Here is a 12,781-nt window from a genome sequence, read left to right on the forward strand (position 1 = left end):
TTATTAAAAGTCAACAGCTGTAGTATTTGTAGCTGCTGGCTTGTAATATTTTTTCTTTAGGTGGACCACCTCTTTAAAGAGGAAGTAAACCCTAATGGGTTTACTTCCTCTTTTTTTCCCCAAAAGGTAAAGCATAATGGACTACTATGCATCGCATAGTAGCTCATTATGTGTCACTTACCTGACACAGGAGCCAACGAAGTCGCCGCTGTCCCCTGTAGTCCGCCGCATCCATTTTGCTGGTGGCATCTCGCAGCTCCGACGAATGACAGCGGCGAAGCCGCGATGACGTCACTGCCGCGCATGCGCACGGGAGTCGCGTCTCGCAGCTCCGCCGCTGCCATTCGGCGAAGCCGTGATGACGTCACTCCCGCGCATGCGCACGGGAGTCGACAAATTAGGCAGATCCATTCTTGGACTTGCCGCATTTAGTGCGCCTGCGCGCCGCTGTCTACGGCGCATGCGCCGTAGACAGCGGTGCCCATTTTCGGGCAAATATCTCCTAAACCATATAGGTTCAGGAGATATTGCTTGGACCTACAGGTAAGCCTTAATCTAGGCTTACCTGTAGGTCAAAGTGGTTTGAAAGGGTTTACTTCCTCTTTAATGAAATCCGTGTTCTTTTAGGCGAAGTGACACAACTGTACCCGGCGTGGTCCCCTCACACAGAACACAATCGTACTACTAATAGGGCTCTCACGCTATAAGCTCACCTATAGAATCCGAACACACCAACTCCAAACCCTTCTTCAGCAGTGACCGAGACATCTCCAAACTGCACCAGATCTCCGCATACTACACACGGGTCTTCAGGCCGGAAGTGACGTTCAAGAAATGCGCGAAGGGGCGGGGCTCCAGCTGTGTTGTGTATGGGGGAAACTCAGAGAGAATATAGGCGGGAGGCTGCTGGGGTAAGTGTTCGCTGTTTAGTATGTTGGTTATGGAGGCTGAACGTAGCAGAGAACTTTGCACTATTGCATCTGTGTTTACAATTTACATAGAAACATTTTCCATTCACCAAAGCTGTGCTGTACAGGAACTCAGCCGGCGAATGATGGCGGTGACAGACAGTTGTGCAGAGTATGGGATTCTATATACAGAGTCTGACAATAGTGACCTGGCGCTGAATGAATTACACATCACCATACATGGAATAATACAGACCTGACTGATCCACATTACAATGTACAGCAATGACAGACACTCATCAATGCATGAAGTCTCTGACATGGCTGTATTATAACATGCACTGTGAAGTGGATATGTCAGAGCAATAGTACTTTATGTATTATTTTTTATACAGGATTTATATAGTGGATTTACAGGATTTATATTGTGTCAACAGTTTGTGCGGAGCTTTTGCAATATAATTTTTTAGAATAAAAAAGATCACGATTCTCGCAACGTAAAATCTTTCACAAAAAAAATGGGCTAACTTTACTGGTTAGTTTTTTTTTAAATTCAATAAAGTATTTTTTTTTTCCAAACAAAATTGCATTTGAAAGACACCGCTGCGCAAATACAGTGTGATATAAAATATTGCAACAGCCACCATTTTGTTCTCTAGGGTCTCAACTAAAAAATATATATAATATTTGGGGTTCTAAGTAATTTTCTAGCAAAAAAAAAAAAAAAATGATTTTAACTTGAAACCAACAAATGTCAAAAAAAGGTTTAGTGTTTAAAGCGGTAGAAAAACCCGCAATTTTTTTTTACAACCTGCAAAGCAAAAGGCATAATGAGCTAGTATGCACCGCATACTAGCTCATTATTAAATACTTACCTTAGAACGAGGCCCCGACATCTGGCCCGATCCACGCCGAGGGAGCTGACATGCTCCCTCTGCGTTTCTTCCAGGTATCGCGGCTCCGGCGCTGTGAGTGGCCGGAGCCGTGATATCGTCACTCCCGTGCATGCGCGCGGGAGATTTCATCCCGGCCGGGCCGGCCACTGCCGGACTTTAGGCCGAGAATCCCCTTGTGCGCATGCGCCGCTGCAGTCAGCGGTGCATACCGAGGGGAATATCTCCTAAACCGTACAGGTTTAGGAGATATTTTTTTTACCTACAGGTAAGCCTTATTATAGGCTTTCCTGTAGGTAAAAGTTAAAAAAAATGAGTATATAACCACTTTAAGTGGTTAAACTTTTTTCACTTAGACACAAAGTCTATTTTATTGACAAATTGTTACAATGTTTATACTTAAGTTCAACTGATAGAGAATGTTTTGATTCTTGGCAGACTACCTGGTTTTTCTCTTCCTTTCTTTTGAGGGCTGTGGCTTCAGAAGAGCAGAGAGAATTCTTTGCATAGAAAGGATTGTGAAACAACTTTATTCAAGATCGTGATAACAATTCTTGACGATTAATCGTACAGCTCTACATGGACTCTGGTGTGGATCTGTCAGAGCTCCTATTACTACATTCATTATGATGTGGATTTGTTTGTGAGGTATACCTGTCAGGGATGTACTGGTACACACATTGTGTTGTAGATCTGTTAGGGTTGTATTACAATACACACAGTGATGCAGAGCTGTCAGGGCTGGATTTCTACATGCATTGTGATGTATACTTTCCAGGGCTATGTTACTACATGCATGATAATGTGGATCTGTCAGGGCTGTAGTACTACATGTATAGTGATGTGCAGTATACCTGTCGGGGCTGTATTGGTACATGTATTGTGATGTAGATCTGTCAGAGCTCTAGTACTACATGCATTATTATGTGGATATGTCAGGTCTGTATTAACACATGTGATGTGGAATGATTAGGTCTGTATTAATACAGTGAGGGGAAAAAAGGTATTTGATCCCCTGTTGATTTTGTACATTTGCCCACTGACAGAGAAATGATCAGTCTATAATGTTAATGGTAAGTTTATTTAACAGTGAAAAACAAAAAAAACAACAAAAACATCCAGAAAAACGCATTTCCAAAATTATACATTTATTTGCATTTTATTGAGTGAAATAAGTATTTGATCCCCCATCAATCGGCAAGATTTCTGGCTCCCAGGTGTCTTCTATAGAGGTAACGAGCTGAGATTAGGAACACTCTCTTAAAGGGAGTGCCCCTAATCTCAGCTTGTTACCTGTATAAAAGACACCTGTCCACTGAAGCAATCAATTAGATTCTAGTGTTTCCACCATGGCCAAGACCAAAGAGCTATCCAAAAATGTCAGGGACAAGATTGTAGACCTACGCAAGGCTGGAATGGGCTACAAAACCATCGCCAAGCAGCTTGGTGAGAGGGTGTCAATAGTTGGTGTGATTATTTGCAAATGGTAAAAACACAAAATATTGTGACTGTCAGTCTCCCTCGGCCTGGGGCTCCATGCAAGGTCTCACCTTGTGGAGTTTTGGTGATCATGAGCACGGTGAGGAATCAGCCCAGAACTACACAGGAGAATCTTGTCAATGATCTCAAGGCAGTTGGAACTATAGTCACCAATAAAACAATTGGGAACACACTGGGCCGTGAAGGACTGAATTCTTGCAGCACCCGCAAGGTCCCCCTGCTCAAGAAAGCACATGTACAGGCCGGTCTGAAGTTTGCTAATGAACATCTGAATGATTCAGAGGAGAACTGGGTGAAAGTGTTGCAGTCAGATGAGCTCAAAATCAAGCTGTTTGGCATCAGCTCAACTTGCCGTGTTTGCAGGAGGATGAATGCTGCCTATAACCCCAAGAACACCATCCCCATTGCCAAACATGGAGGTGGAAACATTATGCTTTGGGGGTGTTTTTCTGCTAAGGGGACAGGACAACTTCCCTGCATCAAAGGGGCCATGTACTGTCTAATTTTGGGTGAGAACCTCCTTCCTTCAGCCAGAGCATTGAAAATGGGTCCTGGATGAGTATTATAGCATGACAATAACCCAAAACACACGGCCAAGGCAACAAAGAAGTGGCTCAAGAAGAAGCACCTTAAAGTCCTGGAGCGGCTTAGCCAATCTCCAGACTTTAATCCCATATAAAATACGTGGAGGGATCTGAAAGCGGGGTTCCACCTTAAAGTGGAACTTCCGCTCATCAGAACCCTCCCCCCCTCCTGTGTCACAGTTGACACCTTTCAAGGGGGGAGGGGGATGCAGATACCTGTCTAAGACATGTATTTGCACCCACTTACGGGCATAGACTCCCACGGGAGTCTATGCCTCTTCCTGTCCCGGCGCGCTGTCTGCTGGGACGCACATGGGTCCCAGAGACAGTGCGCACCTTTCCTATTGCGCAGCGCGACTCGCGCATCCGCAGTAGGGAACCGGAAAGTGAAGCACTCACCTAGAATGGCGGCGGCAGCAGCCAAGAGCCGAGCGATCGATCAGCCTCTGCTGCCAACATCGCTGGATCCTGGGACAGGTGAGTGTCCATTTATTAAAAGTCCCTCTTGAAGATCCGAGTTGCCAAATGGCAGCCTCAAAACCTTAATGACTTAGAGAGGATCTGCAAAAAAGAGTGGGACAAAATCTCTCTGAGGTGTACAAACCTGGTGGTCAACTACAAGAAACGTCTGACATCTGTGATTGCCAACACAGGTTTTGCCACCAAGTACTAAGTCATGTTTTGCAAAGAGGTCAAATAATTATTTCACTCATTAAAATGCAAATCAATTTATAACTTTTTTGAAATGCATTGTTTTTCTGTCCCTGAATCTACCATTAAAATTATAGACTGATAATTTATTTGTCAGTGGGCAAACGTACAAAATCAGCAGGGGGGAGGGGCGTGGTTTGCCTTGAAGAGGAATGGCAGCTTAACTCGCTCTCTCTGTCAGACGGTGGCCGCTTATTAGCTATAACGGGAGTTTCTCACCTCGTTTTGCCGTTCGGAGTATGGGGACTGCTTCTCGTACTAACTCCGCTTCCCGCTCGAGATCCCCGAGAGGTAACAGGAACCGCACTGCCCAGAACATCATGGAATCATCCCGCTCCCACAGAGCGAATATGGCGGCCGTCACCTCAGCCTCCTCACAGGCCAGAGATGCCATAGTGCTGACGCCGGCTCCCGCTCAAAATACCGACACCTCAGCGGGTCTCCCTCCTCCACAACATCCGACGTTACATGATTTACAAGCTGTGGCTTTAGATATAAAGGACACATTCACTTCTGCAATCACGGACCTCAGACATGAACTGCAGGCTATGGCGGGAAGAGTACAGGAGGTAGAGAGGAAAACAGCATTGCAGCACTCCACACTCAGGAAGGTCACCACAGTAGTAGATTCACACACTGCACACCTGAGGGACATACAGAGGCATGTGGAAGACCTCGATAACCGTGGCAGAAGACATAACCTCAGAGTGAGAGGTTTGCCTGAAAGTATTGAAAACTCTCATTTGCTCTCCACGGTCTCCACTTTATTTAATAAACTACTAGACAGATCAGATACTGACATCATTGATATGGATCGTATCCACAGGGCACTCAGACCGCGCGGCAAGGATTCGGATCCCCCTAGGGATATAATTTGCTATATTAATGATTATAAATTGAAAGAAAACATCTTAAAACAGGTTAGAACAAACAGATCGCTGGAATTTGAGGGCAGTAAGATCACCATTTATCAGGATCTATCGGCCATAACTCTGCGACAAAGAAAGGACTTGCGCCCTCTGCTGGAAGTTCTTCAAACAAAGAATATTCCATATCGATGGAAATTTCCATTTGCTTTATCTGCAACATACCGCGGCCGCACAATGGTGCTTCGGTTCCCAGAAGAATTAGAATCTTTTTGCCGAGCTCTTGACATTCCATTTACAGAGGTTCCGAACTGGTATGCCGAATTCCACACTCCTAACACGACTTCCAAGACACAGAACGAAGACTACATGGACACCCAGGCCTCACATTTCAGAAGACGCCGCTCTCCCTCCATCACCAGAATGGACCCAAATACTGCTTCGCATCCACATTAATATAGCCCTACCTCTGCTCCACAACCCAGAAGAGCACGTAGAGATCGTTAAACACCTTTTTTTCTTAGTTTCTACAATATCCATGGCTTTGCGGGAAAGGAAGTAGCAAAAAAAAACAAACAAAGAAAAAACAACAGAAAGAAACAAGAATTTTTTTTTTTTTCTTCCCCTCACTGCTTTTTCTCGTTAAGATCATATGATGATACATGCAATACTTTACGCGTGTACCTACTACTATATATTATTCTCCACTAGGCGATAAAACTGCCGGTGTGTTACCTCACATAGAAATACCATCTCGGGGCAGTGGCGCTTCCATTGAGGATACGGTACACCATGCACTTCAGCCGAGACGTATATTACAATGAAAACAATATGTGCTTTCATACGACTCATTCACCCTAGATATTGCTCTATTCGTCACCTTCAGTTTTGCTTCCCATTGCAGTGGCACATTAACATTTATTCAACATCCGAGACTGAGCTTCTATGTTCGGTCACGTACCGACTGAAATTATACTATCCCCTCTACTAGATATGCCTCTGATATTTTATGAAAAACGATTTCCAGGCATCCATACATTCATATTTTCTTCTTTTTTCGAATGGCAAGAGGATGTTAAAGTGGAGGTATTTATCTCCTTGCTGAAACTATAGGGAGTATAGTTAAGAATATGTTCTATAAATTGAATTGTTGTTAGCACACTCTCTTGCCATAAATTACCTCTGACAGTCGAACACAATTACAGGAATGACATATGACTTCAATGGAATCCCTATGGTCTCTCCAATTCCACACACTGGAGGATCCCTTTTGAACTGAATTTATACAGTTGCAACTCTACTCATATTCTACAGTCTTCTTTAGTTACGTCTAATGTACCAATGTATTTGTGATTAATAAGAAGTCTTATCAGCTTTCTTAATCCATGACTAGATCATTCCCTTCCTCCCAACCATCCCCTGCCTTCCCCCCCTCTCCTCTCCCTCCTTTCCCCAATCCCTCATTATCCCCCATCACCCCTCTCCCAACATCTCTCCCCTCATCCTCCCTACCCCTCTCCTCCCTACCCTCTCTCCATTCCCTTTTTCTATCCCTTCCCCCTTTTTTTTATTTTATTTTTTTATATATATTTTTTTTTTTTTTGTTTCTTTAATATACACTATTACCCGTATATATTTAACCGTATATTTTGAGGAGACAGAGTTTGTTTGTTATAGTTTCTGCTCTTTACGGTTAAAAAGTTGCTGTTGGATCTGGTACACAGTTCCATGACATATGGTTATACCTCTACAGTTCTTTTAGATTTGTTTAATGGTTTTACTAGGAATTGTTAAATTTCATTGTTAGCAATTTAAGTTACATTACCTCCATAGCGGTTTACATATGCTCCTCTATTGATGGTTTACTAGTCGATAGATCGAGCTTCAGATATGTACTAACATTTACTTATAATACTTACAGAATAAATATTATATCTATCACAAATCCCTACCTTTAGATCACTAATTCACTCAATACCATATTTTATACTTATCCTGCTATATCTACCCTTTACATATCACTATAATTAGGGGTACACCCCCCTCTGCTCTACATTCTACATTCTTTCCCGAAAATCATTCATATTTTCTGCCTCTAGGCCTGCAGTCTGACGAATATTCTCGGACAACACTCCTTTTCGACTGAACCACCTCCCACAAAGTGGTACATTATTTTATTACCCCTTCACTCTACGCTTTCATTAGTATTGCCACTGCCCTATACCGGCTCTCTCTTTCCCCACTTTAATAGGTGAGCAGGTTCTCACCTATAGCCGGATATCCTACTACCCACCCCATAACCCCTATCCATCCCCGATTCTTTTTCCTGATACACCCCCTCCCACACACATATCCAGGAGTTCTATAAGGTCAAATAGTCTGACTATACATCATACGATAATCCTTTACCCAAGCAGTACTACCTCCAGACATCTCTTTATTTTACACCCTCCCATATCCAATTTTCCTATTTTGTTTTATCATTCTTTTGTATAATGTCTCCCAATCCAACAACATCAAATTCAACCCCAATCAAGATCATCTCCTTAAATGTCAAGGGTTTAAATTTGCCTGAAAAAAGATCTCAACTCCTTCTATATATGAAAAGACACCATGCTGATATCATATTCTTACAAGAAACCCACTTCCGAACAGATTCTATCCCTAAACTTCACAACTTAAACTTTCCTACAGTATATCACTCTACTAACACAACGTCAAAAACAAAAGGAGTCTCTATACTCCTGGCAAGACAATCCCCTATTCAAATCACAGACTCTCTCGCAGATGTCCAAGGCAGATTCCTTTTTTTGAAAGGCACATGCCAAAACCGGAAAATTACCCTGGTAAACATCTATGCTCCAAACAGTGGTCAAGTTCCCTTCTTTCGAGATATAAAACGTCGTCTGATAGACTTTCAAGAAGGAACATTGATATTGGGTGGTGACTTCAACACCCCACTAAACCCTCTAGTTGACACCTCGAACGGCGCTTCATCCCTACCGTATACAGCCCTTAAAGCAATCAAATCTGAACTACAGTCACTTTTACTCCATGACACATGGCGCATACTCTATCCAGACGGAAAAGATTATACTTTTTTCTCACCTCCACACGCTAAATATTCTAGAATTGATTATTTTTTCTTGTCCCAATCCGCCCTTCCTTATCTTCAATCAGCATCTATAGATCCTATGTATCTCTCTGACCATCACCCAATATCAATGAGCCTAATCTTCCCGGAACTTCACCCCCGATCCCAATCTTGGAAGTTAGATTCTTTTTTACTGACTGATCAATCCATTATCACAGACATTGAAAATGGCATTAAACAATTCTTTGCCGAAAACAACACATATGATACCTCATCGCAAATTGTATGGGAAGCACATAAATGTGTGATTAGGGGCATATTTATTGCCGCCGCCTCTAAAAAACGGAAGCTCAAGGACCAACAACAAGCTGCCCTGATCCAGAAAATTAAAGTGTTAGAGAATCTTCATAAACAATCACTAGCCCTAGATGCCCTACACTCATTAATAACAGCCAGGAAGGACTTGACACAACTTTTAGGCAAACAAATCAAACGTAAGTACATTCTAAAACAAAAATCCTTTTACGAATTCGGAAACAAAGCCAGCAAACTTTTAGCTAGAGCCCTACAATCTCAAAGCGCCAACAATACAATACATGCCATCTCAACTTCTCAGGGTCATAAAGTCCACTCCACTCCTGATATAACTCAACAATTCCTGACATATTATTCGAAATTATATAACCTGAATTCCCTGGATAATCCCCCGAAATCTAATCAACGAACATCCCTAATTAAAACATTTTTGACACAATACAGTCCTACTCCCATTTCAGACACCCTTGCGGAAGACCTCAACAAACCCATAAATATGGAAGAAGCGGAATTGGCTCTAAACATGTTGAAATCTGGTAAAAGCCCAGGACCGGATGGTCTGTCTGTTGGTTATTATAAATCATTCCAAAAACTGCTGCTACCTATCTTCACAACCACATTTGATGAATATGCCACATCTGTATCACCCCCAAGAGATTTATTGATGGCACACGTTACGGTCATCCCCAAACCTGGCAAAGATCCCTTATTGGTGCCTAATTACAGACCGATATCCCTACTAAATGTAGACCTTAAATGGTATGCAAAAATCCTGGCAAACAGATTACTTCCCCTAATCCCTGACCTTATTCATCTCGACCAAGTAGGTTTTATTCCGGGCAGAGAGGCGAGGGATAATACCCTTAAAGCCATTAACATCCACCACTGGCTCACCAAATCTAAACAAAAAGGATTCTTTTTGTCGTTGGACGCGGAGAAGGCGTTCGATAGAGTGGCCTGGGATTATATGTCGGAATCCTTGAAAACAATTGGCATCCCAGATCGTATGCTTAATTATATTCTTATGCTATACTCCAATCCCACGGCGAGAATTCGCATTAATGGCCACCTATCGAACGCCTTTCCCATTTCCAATGGCACACGACAGGGCTGCCCCCTCTCCCCGCTTATTTTTGTACTCACCTTGGAACCACTCCTTCGATGCATCAGAGCAAATCCAGATATCAAAGGCATCGATATACATTCTCGTACTTACAAACTAGCTGCTTTCGCAGATGACGTACTTTTGTTCCTCACAGAGCCACTGACAACCCTACCGAATCTTTTGACAACACTCAATCACTTTAACCAATTATCCCATCTCAAAATTAATCTTACAAAATCCCAGGCACTAAATATCACCTTATCCTCTGAACAATGCTCACAGTGCCAGAACAATTTCCCTTTCAAATGGAACGCTCACACCATCTCATATTTAGGAATCCAACTACCGTCCTCTCTAAAAGATCTTTATGACACAAACTACCTACCTTTACTGCGTAATATTACCAATGACCTTAAAAAATGGTCTGCTGGTATTTTCTCTTGGTTTGGGAGAACGGCTATACTCAAGATGAACATTTTACCAAGGGCTTTATACCTTTTTCAAACGATCCCTATCAAGCTTCCATCCACGTTTTTCTCAACATATCGAAGAATATGCACCAATTTTATTTGGGGTTCCATACGTCCCAGATTGAACTACCTCAAACTAACTTTTCCCAAGCTTAGTGGAGGACTTGGTCTTCGAGATGTGGAAAAATATCATCAAGCGGCCCATTTAACAAGAATCGTAGATTGGAATCTACATACCTCCACCAAAGATTGGGTCCAATTGGAAAATTCCTTATCTAAAATTCCAATTGCACAACTACCTTGGATAACATGCAATCACACTCCAAAATTACACAAAACACACCCCTTGATCCATTCTACGCTTTTTACATTTCGAAAGGCTTGCAAAAAATATAATATCTCATCCATTCCAGGTCCAATGACACCGATCATACTCAACCCTGCATTTGCTCTGGGAATGCGGGAGCCCTTACTGAAGATTCAATGGCCTTACAAACAGATCCGGGCCCTTCATTTCTTTAAAAACGACAATCTACTTTCCTATAATGAACTATCGAACCTCCTTAGACCAAACACAATTACATACGAAACGTATCTTCTAATCAAAAATTTCCTTGACTCGCGATCTCCAAACATAGAATGGTCCAGGGCTCTCACCCCATTTGAAGATATGTGCCAAAAATCTGAACCACATAATCACTTAATTTCTTTTACCTATGCGTTATTGTTCCCATCTCAAATGCAATGGAATGATTGGACCTCCATGAAATGGTCCAATGAGTTATCTATTAACTTCACACGTAGAGATTGGGAAACAATATACACAATTGTACACAAAGGGTCTCTGAATGTTTACGCACAAGAAAATGCTTATAAACTCATTACCAGATGGTATAGAACCCCTCTCAAACTCCATCATATTTTTCCTTCTGTATCCTCACAATGCTGGCGATGTGGAAATGAACACGGCTCTTTATTGCACATATGGTGGTCTTGCAGCAAGATCCAACCTTTCTGGAAGAAAGTTCAAGCTTTAATACAAACCATCACCACATACAAACTAGACTACACACCAGCACAATTTCTTTTACACTATCCTGCAAAACCAAAACGTACCTACCTGCACTCATTGACTATGCACATGATCATGGCAGCTAACATGTGTATCCCTAGAAAGTGGCGCTCATCTACCCCACCATCAATAAGAGATTGGTTAGAGCGCATCCAAAGAACTGCTGAAATGGAAGAATTGATCCATCAAGCAAGAGACACCCCTTCCAAATTTGTACAAACATGGTCATGCTGGCAACACTTTACCACCACACAAGAATATCACGCTTTGCTTACTGGATGAAGGAAATCTACCTCATTATTTAAATGGATTTACCAAGTCATGACTATGCTTGAATCCTTTTCACACCTCTACTAACCTTTTATATTTGAATATATAGTCGCATTTCCTTACTTTAGAAAACAACTGTTGTATTATACACTGAGCTCCTTTGGGAGACTCCTACCATATTTATACCTGTTGATATCTGCCAACACTCCTGGATATTACTCTCCTTCTAAGAAACCTTCTCTCCAACGATACTATCCCTCCCCCTCTCAGATAGACCTTTCAAACTCCTTATTATTTTTTTATTTTTTTTCCTCTTCCTCCAACATATGATAATTTTGGATCCTTATGATAGGCACATAGTTTTGTTACAGATTCTGTTTATTTTATGTAATTACTTTCCAGTTCTAACTTCATACCTACACACTATTCCTTTGACCAACTTTTCATACACTTTGATCCTATGCTATATTATAGTATCCGGTCACAGTGAGTTCCCATTTGGGGTGACTGGATACTGTTTTTTATTTTTATTTTTTTTCATTATCTAACATACATGAATTACCCATGGTCACTGAAATAGTTGTAGTATCACCTTCCCCCTCCCACGAGGTTTCACAATAAGCTCTTTCATATATATGTATGTATATATATATATATATATATATATATATATATTTATATATATATATATATGTTATTTATTTTTATTTTTTTTCTCTTCTCTTCTCTCAGTTTATTTTGTTTTGTAACTCTTGATATTGAATGTCGCAGTTTAGCATAACGTTTACTTCAAAGCTAGACCTAATTATTTTGTTTTACAACTCCGTAGATTGCTGTTTGTAAAGATCTACGTTTTCCAATCTGCTTTCAATCTTTTGTTAATATTAATATACTGTTATCAATATTGTATACCTGACAAAATCGAATAAAACATTATTGAAAAAAAAAAAAAATCAGCAGGGGATCGAATGCTTTTTTCCCATAGGCTACTTT

At 41.5% G+C, this 12,781-nt stretch overlaps 2 protein-coding genes across 8 annotated transcripts in view; one reads left to right on the forward strand and one right to left on the reverse strand.

Moving 5' to 3' along the window:
- RPS19BP1 (ribosomal protein S19 binding protein 1) overlaps nucleotides 1–857 on the reverse strand; it is a 45,791-nt gene extending 44,934 nt beyond the window's left edge. The window contains exon 1 of the mRNA XM_077452402.1: nucleotides 714–857. Within this exon, the coding sequence (XP_077308528.1) occupies nucleotides 714–768 (55 nt within the window). The 5' untranslated portion in view covers nucleotides 769–857. The remainder of the gene's footprint in view (nucleotides 1–713) is intronic.
- Nucleotides 825–12,781, forward strand: part of HMGXB4 (HMG-box containing 4) — a 200,563-nt gene continuing 188,606 nt past the window's right edge. For 6 of the 7 annotated variants that reach the window (XR_013262344.1, XR_013262345.1, XM_077452396.1 and 3 more), the window contains exon 1: nucleotides 840–911. The gene's annotated coding sequence lies outside the window, so the exon portion shown is untranslated. Of the gene's footprint in view, nucleotides 912–12,781 lie in introns of all 7 variants that reach the window. The other variant, XM_077452399.1, reaches the window with a different exon arrangement.

Source organism: Lithobates pipiens, unplaced genomic scaffold (assembly GCF_037356315.1).
Source record: "Lithobates pipiens isolate NorthernLeopardFrog02 unplaced genomic scaffold, aLitPip1_a1.2 Scaffold_23, whole genome shotgun sequence".
Lineage (NCBI taxonomy): Eukaryota > Metazoa > Chordata > Amphibia > Anura > Ranidae > Lithobates > Lithobates pipiens.